The following is a 24,798-nucleotide window of genomic DNA, read 5'->3' on the forward strand; positions in this document are numbered from 1 at the left end:
ACACACAAAGAAAACAGAGAGAGATGCACCCTGTGTATTTTTAGAGAGAAAAGCCTGTCAAATTCCCCATCATTTGTAAGTAAACACAAGTGTAATTTGATTTCTCAGCTGTGTCAGCACAGAAATTTGGCAGACACCGCTAATATGTAAACACAGGATGTTAACCCTTTTTCTGCCTCAGTGAAATCAGGAAGTAGATGCACTGCAGATTTATTGCAGGAGTTTTGTAAGCTGTGACTAAGAAATGCTTTTCTTTCAAGGTTATTATGCTGTTTCTTATCTTTTAGAGCAGAGAGGAAGATCTGAGTTTAGGTCCTCTTTAATATAATCTTATCTGCGTGTGAGAGTTCAACGTCCTTGTTTTTTAATGATCATAGATATATGAAAGTGATACACTGATATAAATAATAAAGGAAGCTGACTGCATTGTTCTGACAGCAGTCAGCATGTCTTCCAAGTGGCTGAGATGACGACTGTTTTCCTTGTTCTAAAAATCAGCAAGGATGTTGATTACACCATCATATATGAAATGAACCACTAGGCGAAGCACTAATGCATCAACTTGTGAAACATTAAAGCGGATCCGAGATGAAAAACTAACTATAACAAGTAACTTGTCTATATATCTTATCTAAAGTTTAGACAGCATATCTAGCTGCAAACAGCTTCAACAGTTTATGATTATTTATTCCTGTGATACAATGAGAGCAGCCATGTTCTGTTTATCACATTGTCACAGGCTTAGGGCTGGAGATGCTATCAGCTTGCCTGTGTGAAAATTCAGTTACCTCTCCTCCTCCCTCCTCCCCTCTGCCTCTGAAATCAATGGCTAGTAACCTCCGCCTTCTCCTGCCCAGACTGAGCTCCCATAAGCCCTTGCTACAGTGCCAAGGCACAAAAGGAGCTGTGGGCGAGGCTTGTTTAGTTCATAGGGAATTAGAGTATTAAAACAAAACAAAAAAAGTATTTGGTTTGAGGAATGCCCTATAAACTATATGAAAGGAACACAATTATGCAATGAGTAAACGTTTATCTCGGATCCACTTTAAGCTGAAAGTATAGTATAACCATAAATAAACATCAGGCAAGCTAATGGTGCCCATACATGGTACCATATTTTCATCCAATCTTACAATTTCTATGTAACATAAGGGAACTGCCTAAATTATCCTTTCAGTATATTCACTTAATTTACCCTTACACTACATAGAAATGGTAAGATTGAATGAAAATAATTGTACCATGTATGGGCACCATAAGTTAGAATAGCATAAACTGAAAACGCAACAATTACATGATAGTTCAACGTTAAATGTGGCCACACACCATACCATTTTTTAAATATCTGTTCAATTCAAGAAGAGCAATCCATTTTTCTGACTGATTATAACAATTAAAAAATCTGACCAATGTACCACACACCTATGGTATTTTTTCCCCAATCATGAATAAAATAATTGAAAGCTCAGAAAAAAATGATTGGAACTGTACATCAAGTAATTGACAATCCATCACACACCATACAATTCTTGATAAAGTTGGTCTGAAATTTCCAACGAGTCCAATCTCCAAAAATAAAATAAAGTGAAATTTGATCAGATTTATCGATCGAAAACAAAGAATAGCTCTCAATTTTTCGAGACAACTGATTGAAATTATCGAATTGCTGAAAAATTGGATCTTTTAATTGTATGGTGTGTGGCCACCTTAAGCCCTGATATCTGCAATAAAGCTAATATACTGTATTTGGATGTTTATGTATATTCCTTTAGAATGTCAGGGAAAACTAATGCATTAGGACTGACTTAAATGCTGCAGTTTCTTCCTGTGTTAGTGAGACAAGTTTATGTTACACTTGTGTGCCTGCACAGTCTCCACACAGAAGGAAAGATGGTGAGATTAGACGTAATGATTGAAATACCAGGCTATTTATTTATATTCCATTTAGAATAAAAGCTCAGTCTCAAAGTAAAGCAGCCCTGATTGTGATGACTTGAAACACATTACTCAGGGAACGTCAAGTAATGTTACATTAAGGATAAGCGTATAACTGCTTTCGTCTCTGCTGTTGGTGCTCTTTACAAACCACACCTTGAATATGTGAAGTTTGAGCCATAAATCCAGAGACTGAAGCAGCTTGTAAGTGCAAATTGTAGGAGTGACACAATAGCCCACGCCCCGAACTAGTGTCTGCAATATGGTTTTATAGTGGCTTGGAGCCGGGAGTCAACAAGCGATCCCTTGATAAGGGTCTATTAGGTGGAAATCCTTTCCAAATTATGCGCAGTTCTTGGGAAGAAGAGATTCTAGGCAAGATTACATTTGACTAGTAGAAATGTTTGTACACAGGAAATGTGATGTGGCTCCCTAAACTCAGGTGTTTGCTCAACAAGATCATTTACATATGAATGGCATGACAGAAAGGAAGTTGTAGAAACCGGTCATGTACACAGATTTATAAACAACAACAACACTAATTAGCTGGCTAAAGAAACATGTCTATAACAGGACCATACAAAGGAAATGTGAAAAGAAAATGACATAGAGATGATAAGGGAATGTTAAAAGCCTATAGTGTTGTAATGTGGAAGCTGCCATTTTTATTCCCTTTGAAGTGAATTTGAGGTGAGAGTGATATGGAGGCTGCCATATTGATTTCCTTTTCAACAACACCAGTTGCCTGGCAGCTCTGCTGATCTATTTGGCGGCAGTAGTGTCTGAATAACACCAGAAATAAGTGTGCAGCTAATCATTTTAGTTCAGACAATATTGTCAGAAATGCCTGATCTGATACATGCTTGTTCAGGGTCTTTGGCTAAAAGTATTAGTGGTAAAGGATCAGCAGGATAGCCAGGCAACTGGTATTGCTTAAAAGGAAATAAATATGGCACCCTCCATATCCCTTTTACCTTTCACTTTTTTGAACCACTAACGCATAAAAATGTATGTGTTAATGTTCCTGCACCAGTGGGAATGCGTAAAAATGTACGCAATGCGGCCCGCCGACCCCGAGGTTGGCAAAAACTAAACTAGCTGACGGAGGGGGACCAGAGCAGCAGCAAGTGACTATGAGGGCACAGGATGGCTGCATGGGGCTGGTAGAAGACCCAGGTAAGTAAAACTTATTTTTTTTTTTTTTGCCTGATAACTCCTTTAAGCCATTGTTTGTGATGATTTTTAGTCAAGTACAATCATTGTATCACATACTAAATCTAAAAAATGTAAATGACATAAAATTGTTTTTAAACATTTGAATGATAATTTTAAATCGATAATTTAAAGGTGCCCATGCACACATCAATTTTCCCATTGTAATCTCGGCAGATTCGATTGCTCTGATAGAACTGGGCTGGAATCAATTCTTCTAAATGTCCAACCAATCAAATTTTGATAAATTTGAACTGAAAGTATCAATCGCATAGGACGGAAAATCTAGGTTGATTAGGGGCGAGGCAGGATCAGTGGTAAATCGTTGGTCCATTACATTGCACTGCATTGAATAGTGCAATGCTGTGGTTTGATCGATTTTCAATAAAATGCCTAATTGCATGTATTGGATGCGTTGTCTGTGATCTACTTTATATATTGACAAAGCTACTGCTAGAGCACATCCATAAAGGAATATTCAGCATTGTTTCTGCTGGCTGAGGCATCTGGTGCTAACCTTGTTCATTTACTTATTTCATGTGTTGTGTGTGGTAGGAAATTATTCCTTACTGAATCAATCCTTTCTGAAATAAATCAATTGTTTTGGAACATTGGATGGAACTCTATACATGCATGGCCAGCTTAAAGTGTAACTGTCGGCATAAATTCAAAAATCAATTCTTTATTTGTATCTGGTAAGCAAGTAATACGAATGCTTACCAGGCAATCCAAAAGTTAAAATCACTATTACTTTTCAATTGATTTTGTGTAAACCATTGATAATTTTACATAATTTTCCTGTAATTTTTTCATAATTTTGTGCTAAATTTAGTGGTTAATAGCAAATCGTCTGGTGGTTAATGCTATTGTCACCAAAATTATACTTTACCTGTCGATGTCCGCCAGTGGCTCCGGCCTCCGCACACATACACGTGCCCCACATGGTTGCCGGCATATACATGGGCATGTGTGTGATGTCACACATGAGCCCACATTATGCCAGCAACCACGTTCAGATTCAATCAGAGAAAGATCTGTCTCTTGGTCGATCTGCCTATACGTCGCTAGATGTATGGGCACCTTTACAGTAGCTTTGTCTCCTGCAGTGAAGGGAGAAAGGAGGATTTCTACTGAGCTGCTCCTGCAGAGTGCAAATATATGCAGTGAGTGGTTGGTCTCCCGCATAGGCAGCAGCAATTTCACAATGAAGGGTGGAATACATGCCCTCACCAGTGCACATGCGTAGGTGGCTTGAGCCTAGAAAGCAAAAATTGCAATAGCAGTCAGTCAAATAGGAGAGGAACTCTTGTACATACACTACCACATAAACAATTATTTTGTGCAACGAAAATCTAGTGTGCATGCATAGCCTAATTCTTAGCAAGATACTTCGGCTGACCACTATTGCTGACTCAAACCATTTCAAACAATCATCTACTATCAGAACAATCACTGATGCACCTGAAGAATGATCACTACAAATTCATTCTGAAAGGGGGCCTCTTTTGGAAGAGTGTCAGGGGTGTATATATGGTAGCATCACACAGTAATGGTTAGCATTCCACCTTTATGTTCGCATCTCTGTTGTATTGCTACTCTTGTGGCTGATGTTTTTCTAGTGAACCAGCATCTCTAGGCACTTACTTCAGACATACAGTAAGTCTACATAGCATCTGCTGATGGTTGGCTGGCCCAAGTTTCTGCTATCCACAAATTAATATTTAGTTATTGCAGCTGCCTTTACATTTAGGCCTCAAGCTTTTCGAATAGTTATTCATAATGATTACTTTTCTCTTTTTTTTATTGGTTAGAAAAAACCCTAACTGTATTGTAAAATTATATATTTAATGGCAAACTTTCAGGGTTTGAACTCCACTTCAGATAAAGGAAGCTTTGATCTCTGAAACTGAACACTTTTTATTGACCCATTAAAAATCATCATTGATCGATGTTTTTTACTTGTCTCTTTCTTTCTCCTGTTTAACAAAGTACAGCACAATTCTATACATATTGTTGGAAGCTCACTTCTTTTCCTTTAATTGGTATATTCTATAGGGGCTTGTGTAAACGGACCTTATTTTATTTATTCTGAATTTGAGGTGTGTTTCTGAAATGCTTTGCAACTGTAGAGTCTGATTTTTAGAAAAGATCTAAAAACTGATGGACCGGTGTTAACCTGTATTCAGAGATGTGTTTAGCTGGCCTTGCATTTTCTAACACAGATTGTCCTATTCTGCTGCATTTGAAGTTAGTTTCTAACTGCTTTCATCTCAGTGGGTGGCAGGCTGAAACCAAATGTTTCCCAAACCCGTCCCAAATTCATTCTGAATATGTTGTGTGTAACCACTCACCACTAGCCAGAAAATTAACATTTCTGCAGCACATTCCTCATGCTGTAGAAATATTCATGTTTTGACTCTTAGCTGCTGCATACTCCCATGAGTGCAGCTATCTTGGGGCCACACCACTGCTTGCAGCCTTGGCATATACAGGGTGACTGAAGACCAACTATTGTGGCCTCCAATCATGTGACCCCTGTGATCACTGCATTTGGTTGATCATTAACTAGCAATGGCTAAGAAAAATTGGTGATAGGACATTTGGGAGCTGTAGGCACCACATACGTTTGGGTCCTCATAGGCACCCATGTTGATATCAACAATTAAGGGAGATTTGCATGGCATCTGAAAAAATAGAGCGGTGAAGGCTTCCTGTTACCTCCTGTTACCATCGGGTTTGCAGCAGGGAGACACAGTTAGGGTTAGGCATCAGGGGGTCAGTTAAAGTTAGGCATCATGGGGGGTTCAGTTAGGGTTAGGCATCCATGGGTGAATTGGTTAGGGTTAGTCATCAGTGGGGGGATCGGTTAGGGTTAGGCACCGGTACATAGAGGGTTCATATGAGAATAGGGTTAGGTTTAGCGTTAGTAAAATATTGGGATTTTTCGTACTTCTTGGACAGCACACCTATCTTGCTTCAACGGCTGTGCCAGGTCTAGCCTGTGTGGCTGATACAGACTTGATGCAAGCAAAAAAGTAAAGATGACCAGCACTTGCCAATTCTTAAAAAGCAGAATATTTATTCACAAAAAAGAGTGAATAAAAATAGCCATGACATCCGGACTCCCAGAAAGGACTCCATTGCAGCTTTCACTTGACAAAGAGCGGTTTATCCGTTGGAAACGGCGACAGTCCGTTGTGACTAGAATTGGGCTGCAATGGAGGCGTAACGTATTCTGGAGGAAGTCCTCATGCCATTATATGCAGCTAAGAGCTATACTTACTACCAAGAGCTATAGTTACATTCTGGGAGTCCGGATGTCATGGCTATTTTTATTCACTCTTTTTTGTGAATAATAAATATTCTGCTTTTTAAGAATTGGCAAGTGCTGGTCATCTTTACTTTTTTGCGTGAGTAAAATATTGGGAATTACCACTGTTCAATAGTAAATTGTTGGTAACTTTAACGATATTCTACTAGTGGCTCTTTCTGGCACCAAAATTTCCATGTCGCATATTTTGCATGTACCCTAAATAATCTCAGCAAATATTTACATTATTATTAAGGAATAAAGAATGCATGTATGTGACTATATGTACTTGGTCTCCGTGCCAAATATTTTTAGCAATAAGAATACCTGCACATATGCAATTGAAGTTGCAGACATTTTTCACTTGAAAATCACTATAGAAACCTTTACGCAATCCACAGTTGAGCCTTAGAGTCTCATCCACGGAAATTGTCTTGATAATGTGCAGATGTTGCATCTTTTGTCACATATGAAAATATATAAGTCCATGTATGGCTTGCCTCAAGTTGTTATAGTTAGTTCTACTAGCTAATGGTATATCCAACATACTTCATAAGTCACCAACACGTAAACACATTTCTGTATTAGGTACTGTAACTCCATGAGCCTGTTTATTCTTGTAATGAAACATTAGCCATGTTTCAACTGTTTACTTATATCCTGTCTTTGTTTCTCTGTATGATTTCAGAGCTGCAGCGCGACGGAAGCATAGAGACGCTAAGTAACAGTTCTGGATCTACTAGTGGTAGTATTCCACGCAACTTTGATGGTTACAAGACAACCCTCCCAAGCAATGAAAGTCAACCGCTCAGCCTCCTCCCTTCAGGACTTCTATAACATTAAATAACTGAATGGAAGAACATCATTTTCAAATAGTTTATAATATTTTTATGCTTATCTTTATGATTCTTTTTTGTATTCTGTAATCTTATTAGACTTTGCATAGGGTAGAATTTAAGAAATGCGATGCGTTCCTTTTTTAGCTTTGCTAGGCATTAATATTTGCTTGAGACATTAGTAATATACTCAGATAGTCTTCATGTGATTTCTACCTGCCTGTGTTTTCTGCAGTGGCATGATATACACTGGTGATTCTGGTATATATATATTTGGATATATAATTTAATGGGAAATGCACATTTTTAGATATGATATTACTGTACTGAGTTTAATGGCAAATATATGATTTTTGTGTCTAGAAATAAAAAAACGGGCTAAAGAGTCTGGATCATTTTTCTTATAGAGGGAGGAATATGTGCTTTTTAAAATGGACCTAAAGTCATGCTGCGACAGTCTAAAGAAAACAAAATCTGTACTAGTTCTGCTACCTATACTAACCATAAGCCAACAAAGATGAGCAAATAAATGCAGCATAACTGAAATATAAATACAGAATTCTTGTGTTTATCATGTGATGAGGTATCCATTTTCACCAGGCTGTGTATCTTGTTCCTGTACCCAATCTTCTCAAAGGTGTTGGTGTTCATTAGCTGTGACAACAGCTTAGCTTGACCATGTTGGTACATAAGTGATTGAAAGCTATGCCCTGTTTACGCCTGCTTTTCCCTGCCAGGGCATGGATTTCAATCACTAATGTCGTTCTCATCACTCCCATTGCTCTGGCAATGCTGCAGTCCACTCACTCTGCTGTCATAGCAGCAGAGCTCCATACAGGATCAAGAGACAATTGCATTGGCTCCTGACCATGTGATCACTTTCAGCCAATCACAGTGATCACAACGTAAAAATAAGAAAAGGGCCGTTCTGGTCCTTAAGAGGCCAGGACCATCCGGTACTTAAAGGGTTAAACAGCACACATTGATAGAGTGAACACAAACCACCGAAGTTAAAGCAATCTTCATACTTGTTCACAACAGAACAAATATAACTTCACAGCTTCCTAGAAATCAGGTGGATGAAATATAGGAGAATACCCTCTTCCCTCTCCTCCTCCTCTCTGCATGGACTTCACACCTTGCAAATCCATCTCTTGTAGCAAGCAAAACAATGTATAATGTGTGTATACAAGAACACTATTTCCACAGGAAATGAGACCTTCAAATAGAAACCTAATTCAGTGTTAACTTTTTGGAGACAAACCAGTTAAAATAAAATTCTGACTTTAGGTCCACTTTACAGGGAACCTAAAGTGAGAGGGATATGGAGGCTGCCATATTTATTTCCTTTTAAATAATACATATTGCCTGGCTGGCCTGCTTATTCTCTACCTTTAATACTTTTAGCTATAGACCCTGAACAAGCATGCAGATCAGGTGCTCTGACTGAAGTCTGACTGGATTAGCTGCATGCTTGTTTCAGGTGTGTGATTCAGACACTATTGCAGCCAAAGAGATCAGCAGGATAGCCAAGCAACTGGTATTGCTTAAAATATGGAAGCCTCGCTTTAGATTCCCTTTAAGGTTAACACTTTACATTATTACAATATAGTCTGTTACTTACAAGGGTGTGCATGCAATAAACTGCTTTAAGCAGAATTACATGCGTAAAGTCTTACCGCACAATGAGTAGAGCGTAATGCATTACGTATAATGTATTGCATTCTTCTTTACTCATTGTGCGTTAAGACTTTACGTGCATAATTCTGTTTAGCGCAGTCTATTACATGCACCCCAAGTCTTTTACACTGATGTTCTGAACAAAATTGTCCCATCAAGATGTGCATTTTGGCTTAAAAGTGAAAACTTTATGTACTCAAGACTATGTGTGGCCGTTCTATGCTTTTCAAAAACTGTAATTTAGAGCTCAGTGTTGTATTGCATAAATAAACAATTGTGCATGGGAACCAAATATATATATAAAAACTGTGCAAAAATGTGTAGAAGAAAAAAAGTAGCAGAAGCATTTACAGAGATCTCCAATAACTTTATTAAATGTGAAACATGGTTCACCACTTTAGTTTCTGAGACTGGAGAAAGTGTATTTCTGCAAAGGTACATAGCTTCATAGTGATTCATTACAAATTAACAACCTTTCTTCAGTTGTATGTTATTTTTTCATCAACTTTTACTTAAATCCACTATTATCCAAGAAAGCACATTATTCTGAAGTTTTCATTTTCCGCATGTTTACTGCATAATTGTGAATAAGCACACGTATTTAAAAAAACTCAATAACTGAATGATTTGCACTACTTGCCATGCCTATTAGGTAGATAAATATAAACTAGTCTTTGATTATTGTACCTGGCATGGACTGTCTAATTTTACATTCTCATCAATTCTAAATTGGTTGTCTATGGATTGATCTTGTTAAATTAATTTGTAATAAATTGTGAATACTTGATGTCTAAAACCACATAAATTGTAGCAAAACGGTTTTGTATAGAACCGGAGTCGCACTCATGAAAAGTGGAAGTGAGGCACATAGCAGCCAATCAGATTTGTATACTATTGTTAATCTGCACTGTATATGAATAGTTGAAGTCTGATTTGTTTAACATAATACGTCTATATTGCATCAATCTTTTAACAGTGCTGTCTGTTTGTTTTTAACTTTTGTAATAACTCAAGCAAGGCAACAATTGAAATAATTTTATTACTGGCATGTAGCATCAATAAATACCTAAAACAGTGGTTTTGGTAATATCAGAGTGGAAAGAAATCCCTGCAGGTCTATAATTGAGCAAAATCATTGGAAAATATGCAATGCTTTTTATTGAATGAAATATTCAAAGTTGTTCTACTAAAACATCTTATGTTTCCTGAACAAACATATTTTGGTCTTTGCACCCTTGTGGTCTATAGTCTGTGGGTATCTTCAGTGAAATAAAACTGTTAACAACTATTGAACTGTATTCTTGTAATGGCTAAGCAAAAATGGCAATGAAATGTGAGAAATCTGGAATTTAGAAAATATTGCAATGTATAAGTAAGCTTTTATTTGTGAATATTAAATAAATAATGGATTTTACAATGATACCGAATGTGTTTTTTTTGTATTCTGACTTCTAAGTCCTGGGTTGATTTACTAATGCCTTGTTTAGTGGCAACCCTCTTGAATACAGTGGCAATCTCCTCATTCACTAATGTTATCTTCCTAGCACACATTCTACCCTCATACAGACAAAAATCACCAGATATTCTCACACCACAGGCCCAATAGTGCTCAAGCAAGCACCAGGTAAGCCTAATGGTACGTTTTCAATAGTGTTGCTTGGATACCCCTGATCATGAATTTGAGTAAATCCGGCCACGGCAGTATCGAAATCCAGATACGCAGTGATCATGATCCGAATTTGAAATGGACTTCCGAATTTGACCTGGATTTTAGCCATGATTGCATGTACAATCCGTAATCACGGCCGTGAACGTTCATAGCAAACCCCCATACATGCTACAATCACCAAAATTGCATGGATTATAAAGGTGAAAAGTGGCTACAACGTAAAAAAAATTCAAATTTTTTTTTTTTAGTTTTTGAGAAAATTTATTTTAAAGGATACCCGAACTGGCATGTGACATGATGAGATAGACGTGTATGTACAGCCTAGCACACAAATAACTATGCTGTGTTCCTTTTCTTCTTTCTCTGCCTGAAAGAGTTCAATATCAGGTATCTAAGTGTAAGTAAGAAGTCAGGCAGGAAGTGACTACAGTGTAACCCTCACTGATAAGAAATTCCAACTATAAAACACTTTCCTAGCAGAAAATGGCTTCTGAGAGCAAGAAAGAGGAATTTCTTGTCAGTGAGGGTCACACAGTAGTCACTTCCTGTCTGAGTCAGGACTGAGTCAGCCACTTACATACCTGATATTTAACTCTTTCAGGCAGAGAAAGAAAAAAAGGAACACAGCATAGTTATTTGTGTGCTAGGCACTGTACAAATACATGTCTATCTCATCATGTCACATGTCAGTTCGAGTATCCTTTAAAGTTTCAAATGAAAAAAGTATTTGTGATTAAAAACCTGCCAAAACTCGCCGACTTTAGCGGCCTTACCTGCTAGAAACACAAAATTTGCTAAATATGTTAAGAAGAACAGCGGGAAGAAGAGGAAAACATTTTTCAAAAAGACCTTATAGTTTTTGAGAAAATCGATTTTAACGTTTCAATACATTAACTGTTATTTACCGCATTTACTTGCTATTAACCGCTAAAGTCGGTGGGTGTTCAGGTAATAATAACGGCCTGTGATCACGGCTAAATCTGTGATCACGAGCCGGATTTGGACCACGATCACGGGTGCATCCAGAACTGAATCTGTGATCAAGAGGTGATCATGAATTCGGAATCTGACCTCGTGATCACAGGTTATCCGTGATCACAAGCTCGTGATGAGCAACAAAAAATCTCATTGTGCAAAAATTCTTTCATAAAATTGCACTGTCCATCTCCCTATTCCCTATCTCAGGCCTACTTTGGACAAAAAAAATTCTATCCCTCTATCTTCCTTCCCATTGGTAAATAACTCTCTGATTCTAAGGAGACGATTGATCAAACTATTAGATTTGGACAAGGAGCATTCCCAGCTTGAGTCCCTGTTCTGGAATAAGGATTTTTTACCTGGATTGTTAGGGGAAAGCTTTTGTCAATCGAAGAGTTAGAAGGGGGCTAGGAACTAAGATTTCACCCTGGGAACAAAATAGCACCTAAAGCGGAATGAAACCCAACATTTCTTCTTTGCTCTAATAGATTATTTTTTTTTGAATATAATAATTTTTATTCAGAAAGTTTTTCAAAAATCACATACAGTAAAAACGAGAAATATTTAGAAAAGCATATACGAGGTACATGACAGTTCACTATGATATGCATTGACCAAAACTGGAATCGGAGTGATATCTGATACATATTGGCAAAGGTGAACCACCCATCTCTAGGAGCTATGTTGTATTGACTCTTGACCATGCGATCCCTCACTTAGAGGAATCAGGGTAATAGGTTGAGAAAGAGTATGGTATGCCATAGGCACCGTAGAGGTAGCTAAATATTTACCGTAGGAGACGACATGGTCCAAGGTGGCTGAACATGTATGTATACTCAATATTAATAAAAAATAAGTCAATATTGTCAGAGTCAAATGCCAGATTTGTGTACTAATAAGTAACTGTGAACCCATCATAGCTATATTTAGCTGGTAATTGGAAGAAAGGGGGAGAAAAGAAGAAGAGTAGAATGGGAAATGAGAAAGGAAAGACAGAAAGAAAAGAAGCAAGAGAAAACTTTGACTGAAGCCTCAGTCATATTTCTCTCTGCTTGGTCATAGCTCACCGAAACCGCTCCAAAAAAGTGCTAATCTAGCAGAGATGATCAGTCAACAGAGATTGGCCTTCCTCAGAAAGCGCAAATATTTCCCATCTTCTCCAGAGTACATTAAATTTCTCCTCTCTGTCCGAGGCCCAGAAAATGACTTGTTCTGATTGTTTTATTTTTTTTTAATTTTTTTTTTTTTTTTTTTAACTCAGCACACAGACCCAAATTCATGAGTAATCAGTTACATGGGGCATTAGCAATTTCTTTTCTTGCCATACCCCTAAACTGAAATGTGTGATCATCATCGTTTATTCATCGTAGATTGGTAAGAGCTAAATAAGCATAATTGTAACTTTCTTCACCATTAAACTCTTTTTCCTCACAATTACATGACTGTTGCTGAGACAGTTATCTATTTATCCTTCTCATATCACAATCCTATACATTTGCCCCGTCAACATCTTGTATATACTCCTCTCATCTCTCCAACCTCTCTTTTGAAGGGTATCTGTACCCTGTAGAATCATCCAACAAACATAGGCGTCCCAAACGTACCACTCACAGTCACCCCATCATCCACTCCTTCCCAGGGGCCCATCATCACATTCTAATACCGACCATCACCGCCCCCCTCCAGCCCCAACAACGCTCGCCAGCGACTCCCAATTTTCAACTCAGTCCCTCCCCGAGTAAACCTAACCGAGATTAGCTGTAAGGCTTCTCCATGTTTCTTCTACTTTATTCGTAGTTCCCAGATCCTTGTTCTTACACAGTTCATCCATCCTAACAAACCATTCTCCTATATCTAACCTAGACGGATTTTTCCAGTTATTAGCGATCATACTTTTGGCAACTATCGTGCCGTATTCTTTAATCAGAGAGCATCCAAGGTTTTCTTTTTTAGCTGTATAACTAAGGATTGCTTCCTTCGGTGTAAGTTCAAATTTTTCTTTTAGCAATCTCTCGGCCAAGAGGGTGATATCATCCCAAAATTTTCTAACTATCGGGCACTGCCACCACATATGTAAAGTACCTCCGTCCCCCTGTCCACACCTCCAGCACCTCACCTTGCGGTTCGCAAACTTACCAACACGGGATGGTGTCATGTACCATCTACCAATTGTTCTGATTGTTTTAATGCATCAAGTTCTGCCTTCCAATCTTGAATAGTTGGAGCCTGGGTAGATTTCCAAAATTTTGGGATTGTAAGGCGTGCAGCAGTGAGGATATGGTGAATTAGTGATTTTTTGTAAGCTTTTATGGGGCAAGCTAAATTTAGAAGTAAGGTATGAGCTGGGTCATTGTTAACTTTAATGTTACTAATGGCTGCAATGATCTTGCAAATTTTTGTCCAGAATGGGATAATTTTAGAACAGCTGTGCCATATGTGGATCATATCGCCTACCTCGCTGCCACATCGCCAACAAAGGTCTGATATAGTGGAATTGTATTTGTGGAGTTTGTCTGGGGTCTTATACCACATTGTTAAGATTTTATAGGCATTCTCTTGCGCTCGGGCCGAGAGAGAACACTTATGAGCAAAGATACAACACTTTGTCCACTCTGCCTCAGAGATTGAAATTCTCAGTTTGTTTTGCCACTCGGTCTTGAATGTGGGGATATTGTCACAAAAGTGCGAAAATAAGGGGCTGTAAAGATAAGAAATTCTGTGCTCCACAGGAGGATGGGAGAAGCAAACTTCCTCTAAGTCAGTCTCTGATCTGGATGAGAAGTCTTTATCTACCTCTTTTTTGAGGAAGTGAGTGTAACGATCGGTGTAACACAGAGAGGGTCTGATTACCGGTGAACTGCAGTATCACCGAGAATACAGAATATACCCGATTATCGATGATCTGCAGTATCACCGATAATCAGATACCGTATATTTCGGACTATAAGACGCTCCGGACTATAAGACGCACCCAGGTTTAGAGGACAAAAAACTGGGGAAAAAAAATATACTAAACCTGGGTGCATCCATGGTACAAGGGAGTCTTGTAGACCTTTTTCCCCCCAAGATGTCCCCTCCAGCTACAATAACTAAGCTTCAGTGCCCAGCTATACTTACGCCTGCTGCCCCAACCAGCTAAACTAAGTACCCTACACTAAAGCCTGACACCCCACCAGTAACCTTGCACTACACTACACTACATTACACTACACTACATTACACTAGTCCATGATTTCCCCACCAGTTACTACACTACACTAATCCACCTCTGCTGCCCCACCAGTGACAATAGGAACTTATGGTGAGCGCAGCTCAGCGATCTATATCACCAGTTACAATAACTAAACCCTACAACTTGTATGATCTCACCTATCCAGCTGTCCCTCTTATGTGAGCTGTGATGACCTTGATGTGGCAAGGAAGCAGTGGCACGATCCAGGCATCCTACAGCAGCTGTCCTCCTCCATGTATTGTGGTGAGGGGCCAGAAGAGGAGCGATCCAGGACTAATTTCAGCGGCTGTCCTCCATGTATTGTGGTGGGGGGCCAGGGCTAATTGCAGTGAATGTCCTCCATGTATCGCGGCAGGGGGCCAGTGCTAATTGCAGCGAATGTCCTCATCGGCGGGGGGCCAAGGCTAATTGCAGCGGATGTCCTCATCGGCGGGGGGCCAAGGCTAATTGCAGCGGATGTCCTCCTCGGCGGGGGGCCGAGGCATCGGTAGTCATAACTACCGCTACAATCTCCCGTCTTTTGTCACGCCCCCGCCGCTGCGCAGGAACTTACAAAATGACAGCCGCTGCAATTAGCCCTGGCCCCCCACCAATGACGACATTCGCTGCAATTAGCCCCCCGCCGAGGAGGACATCCGCTGGAATTAGCCATGGCCCCCCGCCGAGGAGGACATCCGCTGCAATTAGCCCTGGCCCCCCACCGCGATACATGGAGGACAGCCGCAGCAATTAGAACTGCCCCCCCCCCCCCCGCCGATAAGGACATCCACTGCAATTAGCCCTGGCCGGGATACATGGAGGACAGCCGCTGCAGTTTCCGAAAGCAGGCATAGAAGAAACACGGGGATCATTGCGGGCAGCCACATTGGCGGTATCGAGGCGGATAGTTGGCGGCATGGGCAGCGGTGTAATGTAGCAGATGATTGTGCGTTTGGTTTGCTCTACGCCACCAGAGACCCTCAGAGGGAAATAGTAAGCAACGCTTTATGTTTTTTTTGCAATATGTATACTACTTTTTTTGCTACCTTCGGACTATAAGACGCAGGGTCTTTTTCTCCCCACTTTTGGGGGAGAAAAAGTGCGTCTTATAGTCCGAAAAATACGGTATATCTACTAACCTCTGGACACCTGAGATAACAAGTGAGTGTTAAGTGCAACAGCAATACTTTGAGTACTGCACAGAAGTATGTTCCTTCCGAAGGTCTAGACTCTCCAGGGGGAGGAGCTAGACTGAGAGTAGGAAGGACAGAGTGTGAGTGACACCAGAGATGGTGTCACTAACAGGTCTGGGAACTGCCTCTAACAGTAAGGTCAGTTCTCGAGGTCGGGCAAGCCAGGTCGTTAACACACAGACAGATAAGGTACAGATTCAGGAGACTGATACGGAATCCAATGGACAGGCAGGGTTTGGCAACGGAGTATCAGAATAACGAGGTACAGAATCAGGAGGCAGATACAGAGTCCAGGAACAAGCAGAGTTTGGCAACAGGATATCAGAAATAGCAAGGTACAGAATCAGAGTTCAGAGGGATAGTCAGGCAGGCAGAAGGTCATAACAAATAATACAGTTCAATATTCCTGACGCTAAGGTGTGAGTTCCTTGATCGTCAACAGCTTTGGAAACTATGCTAGAACACAGATACAGACAAGGTCTGAGTGCTACCACGTAGTGATCGCAACGCCAGACACCAGATCAGCACCCAGTATATATACCACAGCGCTCTCCAGCGCCACCCCTAAGTGCTGGACCAATGGAGGATGGGGAAAATGTCAGCTGACCAGCTTGGTCAGCTGACTCTTCTCTGGCTGTCATATAAGCTCTGCCTCTCAGCGCGCGCGCGTGCGTCCTTCTGAACCTGTGTGGACTAGCAGTCCCAGCCACACCAGACATGTTTTGCAAAGTATCAGCCGATTCAGGCGCGGGAACCGCCGCACCGCTTTCCAAGCAAGCGGCGGACTCCCCGCGTCCAGCCACCATGTCAGGGGTATCGCTATGCGTACAAACCGCCGCGTCCAACGCGGACTCCACCGCTCTGCCTATGCGGCATGCGGCGGTTTCTTCGCGTTGTGCCGCCATGTTGGACGCGGAAACAGCCGCCTCACCCTGAACACTTGCGGCGGCTTTTCCGCGTTTCTTCACAGTGAGATAGTTGTATATATTCAAAATAGACCTCGTCTGGGTTACCAGATGGTCCTATCAAGGAGGACAATGTTATTGTTCTATCGTTTTGCCATACCTGTTTTAATTTGAGGGTGGGAGAGGTAAGTTTACGAAGTCGGTTAGATTGAGAGAGACCGGGTACGAATAAGGGATTGTCCCAGATGGGAGTGTCAGGACCTAAATATGTAGCTATGTGGTGTTGTGATAGTAAATTATCCCAAACTCTGTATGTTTCTCGTGTCAGGGAGAATCTTCCAGGGGAGAATGAGGGGCGGCGCAAAGGCCAAACCCATAATCCTGCTCCCGGGGCATATCCTAAGATGTCTCTTTCCAGTTCTACCCATTGGGTATTTCTCAGGTTGTGAGTCCATTCAATGATCCGGTTAAGGTGCACTGCTGAGTGATATGCTTTGGGGTGAGGCAGTGCTAATCCACCTTCTGTTTTGGGTTTTTGTAAAGTGCTCAATGCTACCTTAGGCTTTCTGGATTTCCATACATAGAGGGACATCATTTTAGAGAACCTCCTCCAGAACACAGAAGGAATTGAGATTGGGATGGTCTGAAGAAGATATAATAAGTGAGGCATACAATTCATTTTTAAAATATTCACTCTGCCCATCCACGAGTGGGCCAAGGACCCCCAGGAATTAACATCCTTTTCAAGAGTCTGCAGCAGAGGGACAAAGTTAAGATGATATAATTTACCCAGGTCCGAGCACAGGTGAACCCCCAGGTAAGTAATGTGTTGTGATCTCCAGACAAAGGGCTAATAGATTATTTACAGCATATTATATACAACCACCATTTTTTTTTACTAGAACAGTATTCAAAGGGTTAAACACAGGCCTTAGAAGCTCGCCTGCAGGGAAAGCTGGAGGAATCCGAACTAGAGATAATGTTATCTTGTGTTTGATTGTATCAAGTGAGAAATGTAAACAAACCTTTCTCTGACACTGCAAACTCTGCTGAAGACCGTGAGACTGTAACGATCTGCTCAGCTGTCTGCATGGGCAGACAGCTGTTTGTCCATTCCTTAAGTCTGAGGGCTGCAGGTCTCTGGAAAAGAGACCTGTCTTTGTTTGCAGGTTTCAGACCTACTCTGCTGCTGAGGAATTTGCATACACTTGTCATGCAAACTGCCTAGCTGCCTCCTTTGAAGGCTTGCAGTATAAATACCATGTGCTCCCAGAATCCTTTGCTGGTCATGAAGGTTTGTTCCTGCAAACACTCCTAGAGTGTCAGCCTTGCTGTCGTTTGCTAAGATTATCTTAGAGTAATTCCTGGGGACTGCACTAAGCGTCCCTTCTAGTGCAGTCAGGTTGTATTATCTGTTTTGCCTAGTTCTGTCTCTCTGTCTCGATTGCCTTGTCGCCAGCGGCGGTCGACAGGGAATCATTCTGTCTGTCTGGGAGTGTAGGCCAGAGCTGCGGTTGCTACTGGTTGCTCCATCTGTCTGGATTGCATTAGCCCTAGTGGTAGTGGCAGTGCTTCCTTCTGTATTCTGTCTTAGGGGTGCTAACCAGAGCAGCGGTTGCTACTGGTAGCCCCATCTGTTTATCTGTCTGGATCGCATTCGCCCTAGTGGTAGTGGCAGTGCCTCCTTCTGTATTCTGCCTCAGGGGTGCTAACCAGAGCAGTGGTTGCTACTGGTAGCCCCATCTGTTTGTCTGTTTGGATCGCATTCGCTCTAGCGGTAGCAGCGATGGTTCCTTCTGAACTCTGTCTGGGAGTGTAGGCCAGAGCTGCGGTTGCTGCTGGCTGCTCCTTCTCTCTGTCTTGTCTTGTAAGAAAGTTTGCTGTAGGCTCGGTGAGGTAACCATTTTGCTTGCGTTCGTGTTCTCTATTTCATGTTTGTGTGTCATTGGTTAGTTAGGGTGGCACGCTTATCACTGGGAGCCTAACGCGCGGTGATCGTGCTTAAACGCGTTCGCTGTTGCGAATGAGTGCGGGGTTCGCGTTTAGTTAGCTTTTGTTATTTTCCTTATTGTTCTTGCTTGCTGTGTCTTTGCTACTCTCGTGCTCTGTCCTGCTCAGTCTTGTGTCACTTCTGGCAATCGCCTCTCTTGCGATTGCGTTCCCACTTTGTATCCGCTGTTGTGTGTTCACCGTCGCTGGGTGGCGACTAGATTGGTGGACACGCATTTATTCTGTCTCTGTGCTCTTTCTCTATTAGGGCTATCCAGCCCTACATTGCTTCAACTCCTGCAATTCCCATCTGGCATCTGTGGCAGTACAGAGGCTGAGTCCATCTGTACTCCACAGCTCCATCTGCCGGTGGGAATCTCCCTCTACAGGTGCATAGCACCATAGCTGGGTCCTATATATTACATGCTGGTGGGGGTTTTCCGCAGTGTCAGCGCGCATCCTGTGCGCTGACCACGGAAATCGTTCCGCAAACGTTACAGAGACAATCAGAAAGCAGCAGAAAGTATTTCTGCTTACGTTAGAAGATGAATAAAGCAGTTATGTGTAAAATGCAAAGTCTGCTTTCAGAGCAAAATAAATCTACTTTGGGAACGTATAATTTCTAAATGAATAATAATACATATGCACAAAAGCAAATATGATAACCGTATGGCATATAAAAAGTAGAAAAACATGTCTTTATTGAATATTATGTCAGGGTTTTATACCGCTTTAAAAAAGGCCTCATCTCAGAAATGTACTCATCGTTAGAAATTTTGGAGTGGTGTGCTTTAACCTTATCTCCGAAATCCAGGACAAGATGGGTTCCCCTTGCCCCTAGGTAGCGCTATTCCATAAAAAAGTTGACAGCCTACCTAGTCCTCTGAATGCTTTTGTCTCAGGTATGCAACGCAGCTACCTCATTTTTATCTAAAACTTGGAAGACTACTCCCTAAGCCAGACAGACTCTAATAAAAAAGGTGACTAATATCTACCACCTGGAGGATCTGATACATTATTTGTCCAGAGGATCAAATAGATAAGACCTCTCCAGATCTGGGGTTATGGTCAGCGTGGATTATTGCTTACACCCCAGGTTAAACTTGGTCCCTTGTATACACAAGGACATGAAAACATTGTGTGCCTCATGATGTTTTCTTTTTTTCAAATGTGAACACCCTTACTTTCAATATGTCCCATCATACTATTTTGCCAGTCCTACTGTGCCATCACTCATGTTGATTGTTTTATCCTGCCAGTGAAGTCAGGTTTGTTTGTGTTTTCTCGTTGTTGTTTCATACCACTTAAATTGAGACGCTATGTCTGTATATATGCAAAGTTTTGAATACCTATTACCTGTAGGCTTTGTATCTTCTCTTTCTTTCTCAATAAAAATTAAAGTTGAAAAAAAAAATTGCACTGCAACAGAAAAGGACTAAAACAGATTCTCTCTTATATGTTGGAAGTAATTTACTAATGTCTTATTAACTGGCAGTGATGAGTAAAAATGAAAACAAACATACTTTGGTCTTTGCACTCTTGTGGTCTATAGTCTATGGTTATCTTTCGTTAAATAATAAAACTGTTAACATCTATTGATCTATTGAAAGTTTGTGATTTTTTGCAATTTTGCACTATAAATAACCAATTATTCTGCGTTTTTGCTGTAGAAATATACATTTTTCGCGTTTTGGGGTAAAAATAATTAATTTGGGGGAATTTTTGCAAAAAAAATCTGGAAATCAAAAATAACTTTAGTGAAAATTCATGAGAAACACTGTTAACCGTCAATCCATTGCAATATTTTTAAAATGCTGCTGACATTATTTATAAAACAAAAAGTCCATGCAGATGCTCAACGTCACATCCTGTATTTATTAAATGTTCACCAGCCATTGTCATAGACAGATATATGATCACATCCCACCTCTCAGTCACAATTGTGTGATCATACTAAAGGTGGCCACACACCATACAATTTTTTAAATATCTGTTTAATTTAAGAATTGCAATCAATTTTTCTGACTGATTGTAACATTTCAAAAATATGACCAATGTACCACACACGTATGTTACATTTTTACACAATTATGATAACAATGATTGGAAACGCAGAGAAAATTGCTAGGGTGTGTATATTAATAAATTGACAATCCAACACACACCATACAATCTTCAGAAAGATTGAAGAAAAATATCTGGCATTCCGGATTGATAAAAATCTAAGAAAACGTGAAATCCGATCAGATTTTTCAGTCGAATGAAAAAAAAGCTTTTGATTTTTTCGGGAGAGCCGATGATTTCTATCGAATTGCCGTAAAATCGGATCATTTTATTGTATCGTGTGTGGCCACCTTAACCACTTGCCGACCGCCTACTTCATATTGGCGGCGGCAAAGTGGCAGCCCCAGGACCACGTAACGCAGATTGGCGTCAGGTCCTGGGGCACTCTCTGGCCGGGGATCCACCGGCAATAGGCTCCGCCCACCCGCGACGTCAACCCGCCGGCCAATCGGAAGCGCCGGCGGGTTGTTAACCCGACGATCCCCGGATAGGAAGCGTATAATACGCTTTGTAATGTTTACAAAGTGTATTATACAGGCTGCCTCCTGCCCTGGTGGTCCCAGTGTCCGAGGGACCACCAGGGCAGGCTGCAGCCACCCTAGTCTGCACCCAAACACACTGATCTGCCCCCCCCCTGCCCCCTGATCGCCCACAGTACCCCTCAGACCCCCCCCCCCCCCCCTGCCCACCCCCCAGACCACCATTTGCACACAATCACCCCCCTAATCACCCATCAATCACTCCCTGTCACTATCTGTCAACGCTATTTTTTTTTTTAGTCCCTAAACTGCCCCCTGCTCCCTCCTGATCACCCCCCCACCCCTCAGATTCTCCCCAGACCCCCCCAGACCCTCCCCCCCCCTGTGTACTGTATGCATCTATCCCCCCTGATCACCCGTCAATCACCCGTCAATCACCCATCAATCACCCATCAATCACCCGTCAATCACCCGTCAATCACCCCCTGTCACTGCCACCCATCAATCAGCCCCTAACCTGCCCCTTGCGGGCAATCTGATCACCCACCCACACCAATAGATCGCCCGCAGATCCGACATCAGATCACCTCCCAAATCCATCGTTTACATCTATTCTCTCCTCTAAACACCCACTAATTACCCATCAATCACCCATCAATCACCCCCTATCACCACCTGTCACTGTTACCCATCAGATTAGACCCTTGCGGGCACCCAATCGCCCGCCCACACGCTCAGATTGCCCTCAACCCCCCCTTATCGATTCGCCAGTGCATTATTTACATCCGTTCTTCCCTGTAATAACCCACTGATCACCTGTCAATCACCCCCTGTCACTGACACCCATCAATCACCCCCTGTCACTGCCACCCATCAATCAGCCCCTAACCTGCCCCTTGTGGGCAATCTGATCACCCACCCACACCAATAGATCGCCCGCAGATCCGACATCAGATCACCTCCCAAATCCATCGTTTACATCTATTCTCTCCTCTAAACACCCACTAATTACCCATCAATCACCCATCAATCACCCCCTATCACCACCTGTCACTGTTACCCATCAGATTAGACCCTTGCGGGCACCCAATCGCCCGCCCACACGCTCAGATTGCCCTCAAACCCCCCCTTATCGATTCGCCAGTGCATTATTTACATCCGTTCTTCCCTGTAATAACCCACTGATCACCTGTCAATCACCCCCTGTCACTGCCACCCATCAATCACCCCCTGTCACTGCCACCCATCAATCAGCCCCTAACCTGCCCCTTGCGGGCAATCTGATCACCCACCCACACCAATAGATCGCCCGCAGATCCGACATCAGATCACCTCCCAAGCGCAGTGTTTACATCTATTCTCTCCTCTAAACACCCACTAATTATCCATCAATCACCCCCTATCACCACCTGTCACTGTTACCCATCAGATTAGACCCTAATCTGCCCCTTGCGGGCACCCAATCACCCGCCCACACGCTCAGATTGCCCTCAGACCCCCCCCCCCCTTATCAATTCGCCAGTGCAATATTTACATCTGTTATTCCCTGTAATAACCCACTGATCACCTGTCAATCACCCATCAATCACCCCCTGTCACTGCCACCCATCAATCACCCCCTGTCACTGCCACCCATCAATCAGCCCCTAACCTGCCCCTTGCGGGCAATCTGATCACCCACCCACACCAATAGATCGCCCGCAGATCCGACATCAGATCACCTCCCAAGTGCAGTGTTTACATCTCTTCTCTCCTCTAAACACCCACTAATTACCCATCAATCACCCCCTATCACCACCTGTCACTGTTACCCATCAGATTAGACCCTAATCTGCCCCTTGCGGGCACCCAATCACCCGCCCACACCTCAGAACGCCCTCAGACCCCAGCCCTGATCACCTCGCTAGTGCATTGCTTGCATCTATTTCCCCCCTCTAATCACACCTTGAGACACCCATCAATCACCTCCTGTCACCCCCTAGCACACCTACCCATCAGATCAGGCCCTAATTTGCCCCGTGTGGGCTCCTGATCACTCGGCCAAACCCTCAGATCCCCCTCAGACCCCCTTCCGATCACCTCCCCAGTGCATTGATTGCATCTATTTTCCCCTCTAACCGCCCCCTGAGACACCCATCAATCACCTCCTGTCACCCCCCTAGCACTCCTATCCATCAGATCAGGCCCAATACATCCAGTCATCTAAGAGGCCACCCTGCTTATGACCGTTTCCACAAAATTTGCCCCCTCATAGACCACCTGTCATCAAAATTTGCAGATGCTTATACCCCTGAACAGTCATTTTGAGAAATTTGGTTTCCAGACTACTCACAGTTTTGGGCCCGTAAAATGCCAGGGCAGTATAGGAACCCCACAAGTGACCCCATTTTAGAAAGAAGACACCCCAAGGTATTCTGTTAGGTGTATGATGAGTTCATAGAAGATTTTATTTTTTGTCAAAAGTTAGCGGAAATTGGATTTTTATTGTTTTTTTCACAAAGTGTCATTTTTCACTAACTTGTGACAAAAAATAAAATCTTCTATGAACTCACCATACCCCTAACGGAATACCTTGGGGTGTCGTCTTTCTAAAATGGGGTCACTTGTGGGGTTCCTATACTGCCCTGGCATTTTAGGGGCCCTAAACCGTGGGGAGTAGTCTAGAAAACAAATGCCTCAAAATGACCTGTGAATAGGACGTTGGGCCCCTTAGCGCACCTAGGCTGCAAAAAAGTGTCACACATGTAGTATCGCCATACTCAGGAGAAGTAGTATAATGTGTTTTGTGGTGTATTTTTACACATACCCATGCTGGGTGGGAGAAATCTCTCTGTAAATGGACAATTGTGTGGAAAGAAAATAAAAAATGTGTCATTTACAGAGATATTTCTCCCACCCAGCATGGTTATATGTAAAAATACACCACAAAACACATTATACTACTTCTTCTGAGTACGGCGATACCACATGTGTGACACTTTTTTGCAGCCTAACTGTGCTAAGGGGCCCAAAGTCCAATGAGTACCTTTAGGATTTCACAGGTCATTTTGAGACATTTGGGTTCAAGACTGCTCCTCACGGTTTAGGGCCCCTAAAATGCCAGGGCAGTATTGGAACCCCACAAATGACCCCATTCTAGAAAGAAGACACCCCAAGGTATTCCGTTAGGAGTATGGTGAGTTCATAGGAGATTTTATTTTTTGTCACAAGTTAGCGGAAATTGATATGTATTGTTTTTTTTTTCACAAAGTGTCATTTTCCGCTAACTTGTGACAAAAAAAAAATCTTCTATGAACTCACCATACCCCTAACGGAATACCTTGGGGTGTCTTCTTTC

General features: G+C 42.0%; 1 protein-coding gene across 4 annotated transcripts in view; it reads left to right on the forward strand.

Moving 5' to 3' along the window:
- Positions 1 to 10,395, forward strand: part of BCAS3 (BCAS3 microtubule associated cell migration factor) — a 1,423,373-nt gene extending 1,412,978 nt beyond the window's left edge. For 3 of the 4 annotated variants that reach the window (XM_068268730.1, XM_068268728.1, XM_068268729.1), the window contains one exon: positions 7,146 to 10,395. In XM_068268730.1, coding sequence (XP_068124831.1) covers positions 7,146 to 7,294 — 149 coding nt within the window. In that variant the 3' untranslated portion in view covers positions 7,295 to 10,395. The remainder of the gene's footprint in view (positions 1 to 7,145) is intronic. The other variant, XM_068268731.1, reaches the window with a different exon arrangement.
- Positions 10,396 to 24,798: the final 14,403 nt, after the last annotated feature.

Source organism: Hyperolius riggenbachi, chromosome 2, assembly GCF_040937935.1.
Source record: "Hyperolius riggenbachi isolate aHypRig1 chromosome 2, aHypRig1.pri, whole genome shotgun sequence".
NCBI classification, from domain to species: Eukaryota; Metazoa; Chordata; class Amphibia; order Anura; family Hyperoliidae; genus Hyperolius; species Hyperolius riggenbachi.